Source organism: Chlorocebus sabaeus, chromosome 1 (genome assembly GCF_047675955.1).
Source record: "Chlorocebus sabaeus isolate Y175 chromosome 1, mChlSab1.0.hap1, whole genome shotgun sequence".
In the NCBI taxonomy this organism is placed as follows: Eukaryota; Metazoa; Chordata; class Mammalia; order Primates; family Cercopithecidae; genus Chlorocebus; species Chlorocebus sabaeus.
Genome location: NC_132904.1, coordinates 12546424 through 12564921, shown reverse-complemented (window position 1 = coordinate 12564921; position 18498 = coordinate 12546424). Strand labels below are relative to the sequence as shown.

At 51.7% G+C, this 18498-nt stretch overlaps 1 protein-coding gene across 4 annotated transcripts in view; it reads right to left on the bottom strand.

The window, feature by feature from the left end:
• VWCE (von Willebrand factor C and EGF domains) overlaps positions 1-18498 on the bottom strand; it is a 41685-nt gene that overhangs the window by 17160 nt on the left and 6027 nt on the right. For 2 of the 4 annotated variants that reach the window (XM_007996326.3, XM_007996344.3), the window contains exons 2-11: positions 17120-17214; positions 16902-16991; positions 16437-16565; positions 12297-12413; positions 8421-8537; positions 7421-7549; positions 6412-6854; positions 6236-6329; positions 4144-4226; positions 1080-1167 (exon numbers count right to left, since the gene is read on the bottom strand). In XM_007996326.3, the coding sequence (XP_007994517.3) occupies positions 1080-1167; positions 4144-4226; positions 6236-6329; positions 6412-6854; positions 7421-7549; positions 8421-8537; positions 12297-12413; positions 16437-16565; positions 16902-16991; positions 17120-17214 (1385 nt within the window). Of the gene's footprint in view, positions 1-1079; positions 1168-4143; positions 4227-6235; positions 6330-6411; positions 6855-7420; positions 7550-8420; positions 8538-12296; positions 12414-16436; positions 16992-17119; positions 17215-18498 lie in introns of all 4 variants that reach the window. The other 2 variants (XM_073015724.1, XM_073015723.1) reach the window with 2 other exon arrangements.

Below are 18498 nucleotides of genomic sequence, written 5' to 3'. Positions count from 1 at the left end.
AAAAAAATACTTAAAAAGAACACCAGCTTTGAAATCAGGTAGACCTGAATTCAAGTTCTGCTCCATTACTTAATGGTTGTGTGCCTTTAGGCAGTGACTTGAACTTTCCGAGTCTCAGTCTTCCCATCTATAAAATGGGGCAATAAATAGTACTGCCTCAGACTGGTGACATAGGGTTTCATGAGATGGAGTTCCGGCAAGTGCCCCCCACCGCAAGGGGCACAGGGTCAGCAGGGAACATCCATGACAGTGATGAAGCCATCCCAGGAAATAAAACCTTGTTTTTAACAAAGGACCAACTCATTAGTGGCTAAGGAGAGACCCCTCCCTGCCCTGGGGCAGCAATGACAGAGGTGGACTGAAACCCGGTCCTGCCTGAGCTGAAGGTGCCTCCTAAAGCAGGGGAAAGCTGGGCTGTGAGTACAGTCTAGCATCAAACTCTGTACACATAAAAAGTGCACAATAAAAACAGCCACTTTGAAATGCTTCACTTGATCTGAGTTTGTAAAGCAGAAACCAATCTCCTCCCTGACTCCTCCACTCACCCCACCCCGTTGCATACTCAAAAGACAACCTCCCCTGCACACACGAAGCAGCAAAATGTAAAACCGGGCTCCGGGGCTCACGCCTGTCATCCCAGCACTTTGGGGGGCCAAGGCAGGTCGATCACCTGAGGTCAGGAGTTCGAGACCAGCCTGGCCAACATCGTGAAACCCTGTCTCAACTAAAAATACAAAAATTAGCCCGGCGTGGTGGCGGGCACCTGTAATCCCAGCTACTCACTACTCCGGAGGCTCAGGCAGGAGAATCACTTGAACCTGGGAGGTGGAGGTTGCAGCGAGCTGAGATCATGCCACTGCACTCCAGTCTGGAGGGCAAGTCTCCCCCTCAAAAAAAAAAAAAAAAAAGCAAAATGCAAAAACGGGCTTGGGGGCTCATGCCTGTCATCCCAGCAGTTTGAGAGGCTGAAGCAGGAGGACCACCTGAGGCTCAAGACCAGCCTGGGCAACATAGCGAGGTCTACAAAAAATCTTAAAAAAAAAAAAGAAAAAGAAAAATGCCCCAAGAGTGTCACTTACCTGGAACACAAGTACAGCAGTCTGACTGTGGGGAGGTCTGACAGGGGCCGGGGGGACACTCGGGAGAGATGCAGGACACGTTTCCAGCCTGAGGAGGAGGCAAGAGACGGCACTGGGGGTGCGGGCGTGGAACAGGGCTCATTGCCCATCACACAGCAGGCCCTTCGAACAGGAAAGCTGCCTAAAGGAGGCCACCAGAAACGTTTAAATGCTGCCGTGTCACAGGGACACATTCCCGGTGTTTATGATGCTGATATGGTTTGGCTGTGTCCTCACCCAAATCTCATCGTGAATTGTAGCTCCCATAATTCTCACACTGAATTGAATTGAATCAGGGCGGTTTCCCCCATACTGTTCTCCTGGGAGTGAATAAGTCTCACGAGATCTGATGGTTTGATAACGGGTTTCCCCTTTTGCTTGGCTCCCGTTCTCTCTTGCCTTCTGCGATGTAAGACGTACCTTTCACCTTCCACCATGATTGTGAGGCCTCCCCAGCCACATGGAGCTGTGAGTTCATTAAACCTCCTTTTCTTTATAAATTACCCAGTGTCAGGTATGTCTTTATTGACAGTGTGGAAATGGACTAATACATATGGTGTGGTTAGAACACCTCCAGGCCGTAACACACCATTCCAGGAAAAAGGCCAGGGCAGCCCAGCAGGCAGAGCGTGCTCCCTTCCTTATGCAAATGTGCCTGGGAGCTCTGGAAGGTACTGGGGAGCAGAGAACAGAGCTGACTCCTGCAGGGAAGGAGACCCCTACACACCTTCCCGTGCATCTGAGTTTTGAATCAGGTGGCTCATATTGGCTAGTCAAAGAATTAAATTTCCAAGTAAGTGTTTTAAATTTGACATTGAGACCAAAGAGCCCCCAGTTTTGGAGTCAGCCACACCTGAGTTCCAATATCTGCTCCTCCCCTATCAACACTTTGGGCCAAGTACATCACATCTCTGAGCCCCGGTCTCCCCATCTAAGAAATAGGCTGGAATTGGCGTGTCTCTCGGGGTTTCCAAGGATTACGTGAAATGAGATCATGCATGAAAGCACTTGGGGCTGTATGCCATGGCTCACGCCTGTAATCCCAGCACTTTGGGAGGCCAAGACGAGAGAACTGCTTGAGCCCAGGAGTTTCAGACCAGCCTGGCAACATAGGGAGACCCTGTCTCTACAAAAAATAAAATAAAATAAATTAGCTGGGGTGGTGGCACATGCCTGTGGTCCCAGTTACTCGGGAGGTTGAGGTGGGAAGATTGCTTTAGCATGGGAAGTCAAGGCTACAATGAGCCATGATTGCACCCCTGCACCCCAGCCTGGACAACAAAAGGAGATCCCATAAGTAAGAAAAGAAAAGAGGAGAGGAGAGGAGAGAGGAGAGGGGGAGGGGGAGGGGAAGGAGGAGGGGGGAGGGGGGAGAGAGGAGAGGGGAACGGGAGGAGATTAGGAGAGAAGAGAGGGAAGGGGAGGGGAGGGGAGGAGAGGAAAGAGGAGGAGAGGAGAGGAGCAGGAGGAGAGGAGCAGAAGAGGAGAGGGGAGGGGAGGGGAGGGGGGAAGAGAGAAGAGAGAGAAAGAGAAGAAAGAAACATGAAAGAAAGGAAAGGAAAGAAAGGAGGGAGGGAGGGAACTTGGCTGCTGTGCCTTCATGTAGCACATAGGAAGAGTTGGATAAAGGGTGCTGGTGGTTGTCTGCATGCCTGATTTCACACTGCAGCTTCCACCTTTGATGCCAGAACAAGAGACATTTAAAGACGGTCATAGGCCGGGCGCGGTGGCTCATGCTTGTAATCCCAGCACTTTGGGAGGCCGAGGCAGGTGGATCACCTGAGGTCGGGAGTTCAAGACCAGCCTGACCAACATGGAGAAACCCCGTCTCTACTAAAAATACAAAATTAGCCGGGGTGGTGGCACATGCCTGTAATCCCAGCTACTCGGGAGGCTGAGGCAGGAGAATCGCTTGAACCCAGGAGGCGGAGGTTGCGGTGAGCCGAGATTGCGCCATTGCACTCCAGCCTGGGCAAAAAGAGTGAAACTCTGTCTCAAAAAAAAAAAAAAAAAAAAAAGATGGTCATGACCAGGTGCAGTGGCTCATCCCTGTAATCCCAGCATTTTGGGAGGCCAAGGTGGGAAGATCGCTTGAGCCCAGGAATTTGAGACCAGCCTGGGCAACACAGTGAGACCCTATCTCTATTTAAAAAAAAAAAAAATTAGCCGGGTATAATGGCATGTGCCTGTGGTCTCAGCTACCTGGGAGACTGAGATGGGAGGATCGCTTGAGCCCGGGAATTCGAGGCTACAACGTGCTATGACTGCACCACTGTAATCCAGCCTGGGCAATAGAGCAAGACCCTGTCTCTAAAATAAAAAATAAAGATAGTCAGAAGGTGGCAGTGAGGGCTGGTGGACAGAGCCCTGACTTTGGGCTCAGAGAGACCTCAAATCCCAACTCTGCCACCTCCCAGCCTCTGTCTTTTCATCTGCAGAATAGGGGCAGTAAAGCTGAGCCTGAAGAGCTGCTGGGAGCCTCAGTCTGGAAAGAGATGAGAAGCACCAACCCTGGGCCTGGCACTCAGTAGATGCTCCTAATCAAATACATGAGACAGCATCTGGCAGGGCAGGCACACAGTAGGTGCTTAATAACTATTCTTGCAGGAGTGAATTTGCCCAAAGCCAAATACTTTTAACAAGCTGAGTTTGGTAATGAGCCTTCTTTCTCCCAAATGTGGAGACCTTTATTGTGCTGGCAAATATTTTGCCTGGAGAGAAAAACAGCCTCCCTGGTGGGAAGTTTCCGAGGGAGTTTCGTCCCCTCCCCTTCCTAAACAGACGACCCTGTGTGCCTGCTGGCTGTCTGCTTCGGAGCAGAAGCCTCCCTGACTCCACCAACCTTCCCGCTTTATACTTCCCTCCCGCTTTTAAATTCTACAGCTTCTAACCAAATTCCACAACCTGAGAATGTTCCCTTCCACTCAGCAAGCTCACCTTTAACATCCGGTCTTTTCCCCTTCCTCTAAAACCCCCAAAGGTTAAGAAAACACCCATGAGGCTTTGAGGATCTTGTGACGCTTACCAGACAGACACAGACGGTGCAGTTCTCGTTGGGAGGTGAAAACACGTCCCCTTCAGCTCGGACAACACCACTGTGAAAACAGTCTTTGAAGGACAAATAGGAGGTAAAAGCATCAGACCTCTTCAAAGAGGAAGCTTGAGGTCTCGCTGCTTCTCCATGCTTAATGTACCTGGAACATTTTCTCACTGCCCTAGGTGTCCCAGGAGTGGCAGATTCAGGGTACTCTGACTGTGTGGTCCTGTAAGGATCAGTTGTGGTGGCCCCAGGAGGGTCCATCCATGTCTCACAAACTCACAACTGTCTGGAGGGCACAGCATTTTCTTCCCAGAGGGCAGGAAAGGCAGCCTGGATTCAAAACCTGAGGCCAGGCGCAATGACTCACACCTGTAATCCCAGCACTTTGGGAGGCCGAGGCTGGCAGATCACGAGGTCAGGAGTTTGAGACCAGCCTGGCCAACATGGTGAAACCCTGTCTCTACTGAAAATACAAAAATAAGCCGGGCATGGTGGCATGTGCCTGTAATCCCACTACTGGGGAGGCTGAAGCAGGAGAATCGCTTGAACCCGGGAGGCAGATGTTGCAGTGAGCGGAGATCGCGCCACTGCACTCCAGCCTGGGCAATAGAGCGAGACTCCGTCTTAAAAAAAAGAAAAAGAAGAAGAAAAACCTGGCCCTCCAGCTACATTAACCAGCATGGCCCTGGACATGTTCACCTCTCTGGTACCCAGCTGTCTTCACTGCAAAATGAAAACACCACCATGTACCCTGCAGGGAACTTGGAAGGATCCAAAACCTGGGCAGTAAAGTACCCAATACTTGGCACTCAGGACTCAGCATGTAGCGGGGACATAACCCACAACAGTGACTAAGAAAATCAAGCCAGGCACGGCGGCTCCTGCCGGGTTTTTTGTTTTGTTTTGTTTTGTTTTTTGAGACGGAGTCTCACTCTGTCGCCCAGGCTGGAGTGCAGTGGTGCGATCTCCACTCACTGCAAGCTCCGCCTCCCAGGTTCACGCCATTCTCCTGCCTCAGCCTCCCACGTAGCTGGGGCTACAGGCGCCCGCCACCTCGCCCGGCTACTTTTTTGTATTTTTTAGTAGAGACAGGGTTTCACCGTGTTAGCCAGGATGGTCTCGATCTGCTGACCTCGTGATCCACCCGTCTCGGCCTCCCAAAGTGCTGGGATTACAGGCTTGAGCCACCGCGCCCGGCCATCCTGCTTGTTCTTTTTTTTTGAGCCAAGGTCTCGCTCTGTCGCCCAGGCTAGAGTGCAGTGGCACAATCATGGCTCACTGCAGCCTCGACCTCCTGGGCTCAGGTGATCCTCCCACCTCAGTCTCCCAGGCAGGTAGGACTACAGGTACACACCACCATACCTGGCTAATTTTTTGTATTTTTTGTAGACACAGGGCTAGTCTCAAACTCCTGAGCTCAAGTGATCCGCCCACCTCCGCCTCCCAAAGTGCTGGGATTACAGGCTTTAGCCAGCATGCCCAGCCAAGAATCTGCATTTTAGGAAGAGTCCCCTTGATCCAAGTGCAGAGCAAGTTTCGAGAAGCTCTGTGAAGGATCTGTGAAGAATTTGGGTCCCTATCCTTCCAGCAATGAGAAGCAAACGAAAAACCATCAGCAGATGGCGGGGGTAGTCAAAAAGGGGACAGAATTTAGAAACAATGACTCCTCCTCCTGTAGGAGGGGAACTGGGGCAGGAGAAGGGGACTGCACAGTGGATTTAAAGAGGCTCAATGAATGACTGAATAAATGAATGAGTGAATGAAGCTGAAAACAATGCCCAGAAGATGAAAACTCCCCCTTGAGGGATATTACAGCATAAACGGGTGGTTCTCAAAGTGTGGTCGCTAGACCAGGCACGTCAGTATCACCTGGGAACCTGTTCAAATGCACATGTTCTGGCCCTATCCCAGACCTACTGAATCAGAAGCTCGGGGGCAGCGCCAAGGGAAGTGTGGCTTGGTAAGCCCTCCAGGAGATTCTAATGTACACTAATGTTAAAGAACAGCCTTTTGGTGGCAGGAGGGTGCAGAGAAAGGAAGAGGCAGGGCTATGTCCTTCCCTGGCACCAGCTCTCACCTGTGCATGATGGGCAGCACCCCCCATCTTTGGAGGGAATTGGGTGGGAACAAGCAGCTTCACACCTCACCTTTTCACAGGTCACCTTCCCATCCTAGAAGCACAAGCAGGAGTTACAGCCATCACAAGGCCCCAGACTCCAGACCAAGGAAGTTCCAGGGACCCCTAGTACCCACCTTGCACCAGCACTGGGAACACCCAGGCTCTGTCCAGCGACTCCCTGATTCAAGCATGGCTCCCAGGTGCCAGCAGGGAGAGGGCCCTGCTGCCAGCCAGGGGGCCTTAGGGCCCCTGGGTGAGGAAGGGGTCCCCATCACTTCCCCATGAAGGAGTGAGGGGGGTCTGAGGTTCCCCAACAGGGAGGCAGTAGGCACTGGGGTGGCAATCAGGGTGGACAGCAGCCACACAGGGGCAGAAGGGGAGGATGTGGGTAGTGGTGGGGTGGGAGATGGCAGGCGGGTGGTCCTGACTCCGGCTGGGGGCCCTGGAGCCCCAGAAGGAGGGCTATGTCCTGGGGACAGGGCAGGCCGGCCGGCCTCAGGAAGCAACAGGAGCATCTTGGGCAGGTGTTGCCGGGGTTGCAGGATGGCAGATGGGGCCAGCACAGCTTTCGGGAAAGCTGAAACAGAAGCACGGAGGTCTGTTGGGGTGGGCAGCAGAGACAGGAGGCAAGGTTTAGGGAGACCTGGGCTCAGCTCCACCACAAGCCCCTGTTTGCCCCTGTTTACCCCCGTGGTCTGCGCAACATTCTACTATGTTTATGGGCACACTGTCGCCGTGCGATAGGGCGAACCACGGAAATGGTTGTTGCTGCAGCCCATGTTATTCTGACTCCTGTTGGGTTTTATCCTTTTATCATTTGGGAAAAAACAGAAGGGCTGGGGAAACAATGAAAAGAAGAGGGAAGAATGGATAAAGAAGTGGGAAAAAAAAAAAAGCGAAGAAGAAAGTGGAGTGTTGGAAGTAACAAACAAGATGAACTGAAAACAAGGGCAGACGGAAATAAGGGGGCCTGGCGCCAGGTGGGCGGGTCAGGGCAGGGCAGGGCCAGGTGCTGAGAGGGCGTGGCTGGGTGCCCGGAGGGCGTGAATGGGGAGGGGACAGGCTCTGAGGGGGCGTGGCCAGGGCAGGCACTGAGAGGGCGTGGCCAGTCACCGACTGTAGGGAGGGGAGGGGGGGCCTCACCTTCACAGGACACACGGTCAGCTCGGAGCCTGAAGCCAGGTCGGCATGTGCATAGGAAGCTGCCCACGGTGTTGTGGCAGGAATGGTGACAGACTCGCCTCTCCAATGGCCTCCGACACTCGTTTACATCTGCGGGAGAGCCTCGCTGCGGATAGCTGCTTTGTTTGGGATACTGAGGCCTTCTTCCGCCCATCCCTTAGCTCAAAAGACTTGGGGAGTTTCCCTGCCACGTTCTTACAGGGTCCATCCCTGCCCCAAGGTGCGGGATGTGACTCAGGCAGTTGGGAGCGGGGCTGAAATCTAGTGCTAGTCTCGTTGATAGGTTCACATATCCAGCAGGCATTTAATGCGAGTATCAGACTCAGCCCCAGCACTATGCAGTGGTAATTAATTGCTGCCTGGTGGGGATAAATCCCGCTGAGAAGCTCATCTCCAAACCTTCCACCCTCTGGTTTTTCTTTCCGAAAAAAGTCTCAAAACTCACTGAGCTGCTCAAGGTAGGCTTCGGGACAAATACCTAACTCTGCTAGAACAAGGTCTTTTTTCAGGCCCATGGGACCCCACCTTCAGCCCATGAGCCAAGCTCAAACCAAACATGCCAATCCCTTTCTGGAAATTTCTGCTAATGGGCTGAGAAAACAGGGTCTCCTTCTAAACCAGAGGAACCAAGACATAACGTGCTTTATTTACCAAGGGGAGCAAAGGCAGCCAAGAAAATGGGTGAGCAGAGAGGAATCCTTGGGGTGTATCTGGGAGAGGAGCGGAAGAGAAACATAACAGGATGAAAGTGGCAAATGGCCAGGAAAAGTCCAAGACAGGGTCTTCATGCAGAGCCACGCCAACCCCAGGGACAGGCAGGCTCTGAGCAAAGGCTCAAACCCCTTCAGGCTCCAGAGGACTAGAGGGTCTGATTGTTAACCTTCCCGGGTCCCTGGGCTCCCTGTCCATCTTCCTGATTGGCAGCCTAAGTGTGCAGACCACAGCGTCCTCCCCGCCTTACCTACACAGGAGTGCCGGTTGCCATGAAGGTGGAAGCCAGTTCGACAGGAACACTTGTAGCTGCCAATGCTGTTTTTACACCTCTGCTGACAGGGAGTCCCTAGGCATTCATCAGTGTCTGGCAGGAAAAGGGACAAGACTGGGGTTCATTTCCCCAAGAGAACTTTGGAAACATGTGGTCCCCTCTTCCTCTCTCATCTCCATCTCCTATCCTACACAGGGCTGTGGGGAACCACCTTAGCTGCCACTCTTCTGCACTGCCCACATCCAGTCCTAAATACTCTCTGGACCAGCCCACGTCTCTCATCCTCACTGCTACCCCTTAGCCCGGCCACATTCATCTCTAGTCTGGAGAATAGCCACAGCCTCCAGTGTGTCTCTCTGTCTCTACCTAGGTTCCTTCAAGTCATCCTCTGCACTGCCTCCAGGATGTTCTGACCAAAGGGCACTTCTAATCAGGGCCCTCCCTGCTCAAAACCCCTCCGCTGCTCCCACGGGTCACAGACCTCATCTTAGGGTAAGACACCAATGCCGCCCCACAGCTCACAACGCCTTTGAACATAGTCCTGGTTGCCTTCCCCACCTCCTTCCTTGCCCCTGACCTTCACTCTGGCTTAAATTCTTTTATTGTTTGTTTGTTTGTTGTTATTGTTGTTGTTTGAGACAGAGTGTCGCTCTTTTTGCCCAGGCTGGAGTACAATGGCACAATCTCAGCTCACTGCAGTCTCCATCTCCTGGGTTCAAGCAGTTCTCCTGCCTCAGCCTCGCAAGTAGTTGGGATTACAGGCACGCGCCACCACGCCTGGGTAATTTTGTATTTTTAGTAGAGATGGGGTTTCACCATGTTGGTCAGGCTGGTCTCAAACTCCTGACCTCAGGTGATCCACCTGCCTTGGCCTCCCAAATCCCACGCCTGGGATTACAGGCGTGAGCCACTGCACCTGGCCACTGGCTTAAATTCTTGCCATCTTCCAAATGCACCATGCTCTTCTGGTACTCCCCTTTTGCCCATGTTCTCTGTCTGCCTGGAATGCCTTTCTCTCTTGTCTGGCTGGAAAACTCCTAGTCATACTTCAAAACTCAGCTTCAGTGGAACCTCCTCTGTAAAAGTTCCCTAGTGCTGTTTGAAATTGTGAAAAACTGGAAATAATCTCCATGTTCATCAATAAGAGAAGAGTTAGTAAACTATGAAATATTTGCACTGCAAAGTCAGCAGTTAAAAGGAACAAGGTAAGTCTATTTACCCTGATGTGGAAAGATCTTCAAGACCAACATTGGGCAGGGGTGGGGGGAACAAGCAAAGAAATGACTAGGTTCAAATCCCAACTCTGGCTGGGCGCAGTGGCTCATGCCTGGAATCCCAGCCCTTTGGGGGCCAAAGGGGGAAGGATGGCTTAAGGCCAGGAATTTGAGACTAGCCTGGGCAACACAGCAAGACCTCATCTCTACAAAAAAAAAAAGAAAAAAAAACCTTAGCACTGATGTGATCTTAAGCAAGTAACAATTTACTTAAGCCTCAGCGTTCCTATCAATAAAACGGAGATAAATAATACCAACTTCACTGGGTAATTTTGAGGGCGAAAGGAGAAAATGCATGTAAAGTGCTTAGTCCAGGACCCAGGACCCGAGAGTTCAGCAACTATCATATCTCTGTAAGTGCCGGTGTATGTACATACACATCATGGGAAAGGGCAGTCAGGGCACACAGCAGACCAATGCCTGCATGCTATGGACTAAACTCTGTCCCCTCAAAAATCGTGTTGAAGCCCTAACCGCCAATGTAATGGCATTTGGAAGATACAAAGATAAGTAGATAAGATAATTAGGGTTACATGAGGTCATTAGGGTGTGCCCTATTGATGGGATTAGTGTCCTTGTAAGAAGAAACATGAGAGGCCTAGCTGGGTGGCTCACACTTGTAATTCCAGCACTTTGGGAGGCTGAGGCAGGCAGATCATTTGAGGTCAGGAGTTCGAGACCAGCCTGGCCAACATGGTGAAACCCCATCTCTACTAAAAATACAAAAATTAGCCAGGCATGGTGGTGCACACCTGTAACCCTAGCTATTTGGGAGGATTGGAGAATCACTTGAACCCAGGAGGTAGAGGTTGCAGTGAACCGAGATTGTATCACTGCACTCCTGGGAGACAGAGGGAATGTCCTCTGTCCTCCTCCATGTCAAAAACAAAAAAAAAGAAGAAGAAAAAGAAGAAGAGATACCAGAGAGCTCTCTCTCCAAGTGAGGACACAGCAAGAAGACTACCTTCTGAAAGCCAGGAAAAGCCCTCACCAGAAACTGAATTAGCCGGTGCCTTAATCTTGGACTTTGCAGCCTCCAGAACTATGAGAATCAATGTCTGTGGTATAAGCCCCCAGCCTGTGGAATTTTGTTTGTTTTTTTTTTTTTTTTTGGAGACAGAGTCTCGCTCTGTCACCCAGGCTGGAGTGCAGTGGTGTGATCTCAGCTCACTGCAAGCTCCGCCTCCCGAGTTCCCGCCATTCTCCTGCCTCAGCCTCCCGAGTAGCTGGGACTACAGGTGCCCGCCACCACGCCCGGCTAATTTTTTTTGTATTTTAGTAGAGACGGGGTTCCACCGTGTTAGCGAGGATGGTCTCGATCTCCTGACCTCGTGATCCACCCGTCTTGGCCTCCCAAAGTGCTGGGATTATAGGCGGGAGCCACCACGCCCAGCCCAGCCTATGGAATTTTATGATGGCCGCCCGAGCAGACTAAGACGTGCAGGCTATTCTCCAGGGAGAGCAGAGGGCAGCAGTGGGAAAGAGGACCTGGGCTAGCACCATGGCTTTTAAATTTTTTCTTATCATTTATGAAAATGCCAAACACAAAGAAAATAATAATGTAAGATTCAGGGGGAGCTCACAATTATCCGCCTTGTGAGATTCTTTTCTTCCATAACGCGTAAATAAAAGGCATTTTAAAAGGATGAGTAATAATTGTAAGATATCTCATCCTGCAAACTGAAGAAGGATTCCTTCTCTTCCCTGGGTTTCCCCAACACTTATCCCTCATCCTAACCTTGTTGTTCTGCTCCCAATCAGACTTGGGGGATCCCCCTCCCCAGGGTAGCTCCAGAGCCTGGGCCAGCACTGGGGCAGGTGAAACTGATGAATGAAGTCAGTGAATGACCCCATCCTGGTATGCCCCTCCATGGCTCCTCTGGTCTCACAGCCTGAGTCTCTCCTGGCCCTCCCTCTTCTCAGTGGCCTCCTTCCCCAGGTTGGTCGGCCCACTCTGCCCTGGCTCTCCTCATGACCCCTCTTCCATCACCATCCCTTTATCCTGCAACAGCAGCAGCAGGTACTTTGTTTTCTGAGACGAAGTCTCACTCTGTCATCCAGGCTGGAGTGCAGTGGTGCAATTTCGGCTCATTGCAACCTCCACCAGATGGGTTCAAGCAATTTTCCTGCCTCAGCCTCCTGAGTAGCTGGGATTACAGGCGCTCGCCACCATACCTGGCTAATTTTTGTATTTTTAGTAGAGATGAGGTTTCACCGTGTGGCTAACAGGCTGGTCTCGAACTCCTGACCTCAGGTGATCCTCCCGCCTCGGCCTCCCAAAGTGCAAGGATTACAGATGTGAGCCATCCCGCCAGGCCAGCAGCAGTCGGTTCCAACTGTTAGATGTGCTGGGATTCAAACTCTGACTCCACCTCTTACTAATGACTTGGCCTTGGGCAAGCCTCAGTCTCCACACCAGTCAAACAGGAACCATATCAGCATCTCCCTCAGAAGCCGGTGGTGAAGGTTCAATCCAGTGGCGCACAGAGCACACTGTGCTGGGCATGGCAGGGCTGAGTGTTCAATGTGGCAGCCCCATTACCCCTCCCAGAGCAGCCGTTCCTTCTCTGCAGCTCACCTTGGCAGCTGTGGCGGTCGGCAGACAGCTGCATGCCCGGCCCACACTCACACACAAACCCGCCTTCCGTGTTCACACAGTGGCCCTCGCAAGAGGAGCTTACACATTCGTCAATGTCTGGAAAGAGAGAAAGCACGTGTTTACACAGTGGTCCTCGCAAGGGAACTTACACATTCGTCAGTGTCTGGGAAGAAAGCACCCTTGCAGCGGGCACTGTGGTTCATGCCTGTAATCCCAGCACTTTGGGAGGCTGAGGCAGGCGGATCACCAGAGGTCAGGAGTTCAAGACCAGCCTGACCAACATGGAGAAACCCCGTCTCTACTAAAAATACAAAATTAGCCAAGCATGGTGGTGCATGCCTGTAATCCCAGCTACTTGGGAGGCTGAGGCAGGAGAATCGCTTGAACCCAGGAGGTGGAGATTGCGGTGAGCCAAGATTGCACCATTGCACTCCAGTCTGGGCGACAAGAGCGAAACTCTGTCTCAAGAAAAAAAAGAAAAAAAGAAAAGAAAGCACCCTTACACGGCCCTATCTGAACATGACTGTGACTCAGGAACAAATCAACCCCACAAGGACCCTGAGCCCACACCAAGCCTGCCCTCAGCAGCGTGGAATCCCCACCTGCACCCCAGGAAGAAAGAGCAGACACCAGGAAGGTCACTGGCTATGAAGAAACCCCAGGAAGGAAGAGGCCAAGGGACTGGGGCCCCCTTCAGTCCATGGAGATCAGATGAGGAGAGAAGACGGACCCAACTGTTTCCAATGGCCCTGCCTGCAGGGCAGCCCCAAAGGGCCCTCAAAGGGGCAGAGGGCAGTAGACAGGGAGGCTATTAAATAATCAACAGAGTCATTCTCTTAAAGGTTCACTGAGCACCAACTGTGTGATGCAGACCAGAGTGGGGCTGTTGAGGAGGCAAATGTGAGTAAGACACAGTGCTGACTCCAGATGTTCACAGTTTGATAACACAGGAGCCAAGACACACACCCAAAGGAGAACAGTGCCTGCTGGGGTGATATATGCCTCACCAGGGACAGACTGGCCCCAGCAGGCATGCCCTGGAAGAGCAACTGGCTGAGAGGACCAGGAGTATCGGGGGAGGGACTGCCCAGGTGAAGAAAGGGTCTGATGTGCTTCCAGGCAGCAGCTCCTTTCAAACTGTCCTGAGGCCCAGACTGGTTGAAGCTTGGGTTCCTTTCGAGGCAGCAGGAGACAGGACTGAAGATGTGAATTAAGAAGAGACGGCCGGGCGCGGTGGCTCAAGCCTGTAATCCCAGCACTTTGGGAGGCCGAGACGGGCGGATCACGAGGTCAGGAGATCGAGACCATCCTGGCTAACACGGTGAAACCCCGTCTCTACTAAAAATACAAAAAAAAAAACTAGCCGGGCGAGGTGGCGGGCGCCTGTAGTCCCAGCTACTCCGGAGGCTGAGGCAGGAGAATGGCGTGAACCCGGGAGGCGGAGCTTGCAGTGAGCTGAGATCCGGCCACTGCACTCCAGCCCGGGCTACAGAGCAAGACTCCGTCTCAAAAAAAAAAAAAAAAAAAAAAAAAAAAGAGACTAAGGCCAGGCGCAGTGGCTCATGCCTGTAATCCCAGCACTTTGGGAGGCCAAGGTGGGCGGATCACGAGGTCAAGAGATTGAGACTACCCTGGTCAACATGGTGAAACCCCGTCTCTACCAAAAATACAAAAATTAGCTGGGCGTGGTGGCACGTGCCTGTAATCCCAGCTACTTGGGAGGCTGAGGCACAAGAATCGCTGAACCAGGGAGTCAGAGTTGCGGTGAGCTGAGATCGCACCACTGCACTCCAGCCTAGCGACAGAGCGAGACTCTGTCTCAAAAAAAAAAAAAAAGACTAAGTTGTGGTGACTAAACCCAAGTAGTACTTTAGGAAGGCGAGCCTAGTGAGGTGTTCTGATCTGAGGGATGACAGGAGCTGGGAGACAGATCTCCCCAAATCATGCTGCAGGCGATCCCTTCCCTGCCAAAGATCTGCCGCGGCTTCTGAGGACCTAAGGGCTCAGCTCAGTCTACCCAGTCTGCACTTACTGGGTAGTGAGTCTCCCCACTGTGGCCCCCAAGCCCATGGGACACCCCCGCTCTCCTTATCCTCTAGTTAGCCTTCTACCCAGCATCTACCCACTGTTCCCAACAGCTGGATGGTCAAGACTATGCTCAACACTGCTAAGAAACCCACCCTGACTAACCCCATTCCACTGGGATGTCTAGTGGCTACAGTCAGTGCCACCCTGTCCTGCAAGTGCTCTGACATTGTTCTCTGGCTTCTCCTTGATTCTGTTTGCCTCAGAAATAAGAAGTACGTGCAGAAAGTGCCCCAAGGTGAAAGGTATTCGGGAGCAGATCAATTGCTTCCATTGTTTTTCCTATCTGGAGGAGATGCTGCAACAAGCAAGGAACTCCAAGACACCTTTAGTGAGACCCTTGGACCCAACAGCGTCCTTCTGGGAAATAATCAGAGAAGCCGACAAGAAGCCTCTTTATGGCAGCATTATTTATAGTGGTGAAACACTGCAAACCTCTTAAATAAGGGACAACAGACAAATACTTATTTCAGTTACAGCAACCACATACGTAACTGCTAAAAACAATTTTTTTTTTTTTTTTGAGACAAGAGTCTTGCTCTGTCACCCAGGCCAGAGTGCAGTGGCACGATCTTGGCTCACTGCAACCTCCACCTTCTGGGTTCATGCAATTCTCCTGCCTCAGCCTCCTGAGTAGCTGGGATTACAGGCGCCCGCCACCACACCGGCTAGTTTTTGTGTTTTTAGTAGAGACAGGGTTTCACCATGTTGGCCAGGCTGGTCTTGAACTCCTGAACTCAAGTAATCCACCCGCCTCAGCCTCCCAAAGTTCTGGGATTACAGGCGTGAGCCACCGAGACCAGCAGAAAAAAAAAAATTATGTTGCAAGAAATTGTTAGTGATACCTACAACATAAAATAAGATAGGAGAAATAATAAAAACTACAGGTAAGATATAACCCCAATTTTATAAAGCATACATCTATGCATGCTTAACATACATATACACACACAAACACAGACACACCCAGGGAAAAGGGCAGGAAAAAAAACTTGATTTTAGTAACAAATATCTCCGGGTGGGGACTTCCAGAGAATGCTTATTTTCATTTTTCTCCTCTTACTTTCCAAATGTTCTACAATGAACTATCTCCTAATTTTCTATTCAGGGGGAGAAACATGATTTTTACCAAGTTAAAACTCCAAAAAGGCTTTTGTCGCTCTGGAAAGATTGGCAAGAAACTGGTCACAGTGGTTGTTTCTGGGGAAGGTAACAGATTTTGTCCGTAGAAACGTTTTAAAAATCATAAACAAATAATACGTTCACAAAATAATTATTGAGTTTAGCTTCCCTCATCTTTCAAATGTTATTTCCCCAAGAAGCCTCCCCTGGCCAACCCTACCGACTCTGGGTTCCATGGCCCTCTGTGGACCCTGGCACCTTGCCCTTCCCAGTTAAGGTCCCCATGACAACTGGGCTGTTCTTGTGCTGTTACTTGTCTTCCTTCCTCATATTCAGAAACTCCCTAACAGGGGCTGGGTGCGGTGGCTCACGCCTGTAATCCCAGCACTTTGGGAGGCTGAGGTGGGCGGATAACAAGGTCAGGAGTTCGAGACCACCCTGGCCAACATGGCAAAACCCCATCTCTACTAAAAATACAAAAATTAGCTGGGTATGGTTGTACTCGCCTGTAATCCCAGCTACTCGGGAGGCTGAGGCAGGAGAATCGTTTGAACCCAGGAGGTGGAAGCTGCAGTGAGCTGAGACCATGCTATTTCACTCCAGCCTGGGCAAAAGAGTGAAACTCCGTCTCAAAAAAAAAAACAAAAAAAAAACTCCCTAACAGGGACTGACTGTGGCTCCCATAACCGCAGTCCCTAGCTCAGTTCCTGCCCCTAAGATATATATATATATTTGTAAAATAACAGAAGTGACACATTTCTCTTGTTTTTGTGTCTCTCTGCCCACTCTGATACATCAGAGCCTATCTTGGCTCAGCCTGGCTCTTGCAATACACTGGAGACCATCCTGGCAGGATGGGGAGGAGATATAATTCCCGCTGTCCCCCTCCCCCACCACTCCCAGAGGTCTCACCTGTACACCTGATGCCAACAGCTGTCTCCGTCATCGAGAAGCCCACGGGGCACACTCGGGCCACCTCCTGACAGCCGCCGTGGTTGCAGGTAAGGTCACAGCCGTACTCCCCACATGGTCCGTGGGTTTCTAGAGCAGGCATCGCATGGGTAAGCGTGCACCCTGTGGCAGTCCCAGCCACCCCCACCTCACCAGGATCCTCCTGAATTCTGTTGGGAGGGTAGATCTGAAGGCAAACAGGCCTGGGTTTAAATCCAGCTCTGCCATTTACCAGCTGTGTGACCCGGGGCAAGACAATAACTTCTGTGTCTCAGTTTCTTCATCTATAAAATGGGCACAAAATGTCTACCTAATAGAGTTGTCTGAAGTTGAGATGCCAGGACCCATCTCAAGTGCTCACTGCCCAGCACATAACCTCAATGCTCATTCATCTGTTCCCATCAGCCACTGCCCATCCCCAGTTACCTGGGCAGGTGGCCCCTTGCTCTCCATCCTGGCAGGAGCAGACGTTGGGAGCGATGCAGATGCCGCTCCCACAGCCGAAGGAGCAGAGGGCTGAGAGGAGAAGTGCAGGTGAGAGACAAGGGACTGGGGACCCCCGTCTGCCCCTCGGACCAGGGACTGAGGGCTGGCAACACACACTGCTGGAGGAGAAGGCTTGGGGCACAGGGACAAGCACTTACGCAGGGTGCAGTGTCCACCACCCATAGAGGGCGCCCAGCCAGGGCAGCAACCACTCCCGAACCCAGAGAGGCAGACGTGGGGGCCCAGCATGCGTCTGCAAGAGAAGAGAGAGCACTTTCCTCATTCTATACTAAGGGAGACATTGGTCAACAGGAAAGTCTCCCAGCCAGTCTGTAAGTCAGTCAACGAACAGTTCTCAAGAACTGTCTGGAGAGGCAATGGGAAGTGCCAAAGAAAAATGACCCAGACAGTCTCTCCGGGAGGCAAGACAGACAAGTGTGAGACAATAGATACTGGCCTCCTACAGACATCTGCCACATGAACACACAGCAGAGTTGCCAGGAGAGGGGCCTCAGAGCTGAAGAAAGGCTGTGCAATGGATGAGGAGCCCCGGGGTGGCTGCCTCAGGACCTTTGCACTTACAGTTCCGGCTCTAAGAAATGTTCTTACGGCTGGGTGCGGTGGCTCATGCCCGTAATCCCAGCACTTTGGGAAGCCGAAGCAGGATGACCATTTTGAGCCCAGGAGTTTGAGACCAGTCTGGGCAACATGGCGAAACCTCGTCTCCACAAAAACTAGCTGGGCATGGTGACGCACACCTGTAGGGTCAGCTACTTGGGAGACTGAGGTGGAAGAATGGCTTGAGCCTGTGAGGCAGAGGTTGCAGCAAGCCAAGTTGCTGCCACTGCCCTCCAGCCTAGGTGACAGAGCCAGACCATCTCAAAAAAGAAAGAAAGAAAGATTCTTCCTCAGACACACACTGGGCTCCCTCTCTCCCTTCACCCAGATCTCTGCCCAAGGCACCTTCTCAGAGAGGCCTTCCTTGTTGACCCTTACTTTGCTTTATTCTCCACAAAATTTACTTCCTGGGAATACAGATTAGTTTTTAATTTATGAATTCATTGTCTCCCCTACAACTCGCTGGTGACAAGGGTTTCTTATCTATTTACCCCAGCACCCAGAGCAGTGCCTGGCATATAGTGGGTGTTCAGTAAATGGCTATTGAGGGAAAGGTTGAGAAGGGCAATGGCATAGGTGACATCTCTGGGGTGGGTGTGGGGTCATCAGTGAGCCGCCCAAAACTGGAGGCAGTGGGGGTCTGTTCAACCAGGAATGAGGTCCAGAAAGGGTGGGAAGCCAGATGCATCCAACTGGTGCTGGGTGCTGAGTGAGGCGTGACCATAGAGCCATAAACAAGCTACTGCCCCCGCCTTCAAGGAACGTAGGGCAGACCAGGAGCCAGATGATAACAGCATAGAGTGACAAATGCCATAATGGAACGGGCTGTGGAGCCCTGAGGAGGGTTGGTGGGTTTCCTGGAAGGGCAGCATCTAGGCTGAGGTCAGAGAGAAAACTTTGGGAGGCCAAGGCAGGTGGA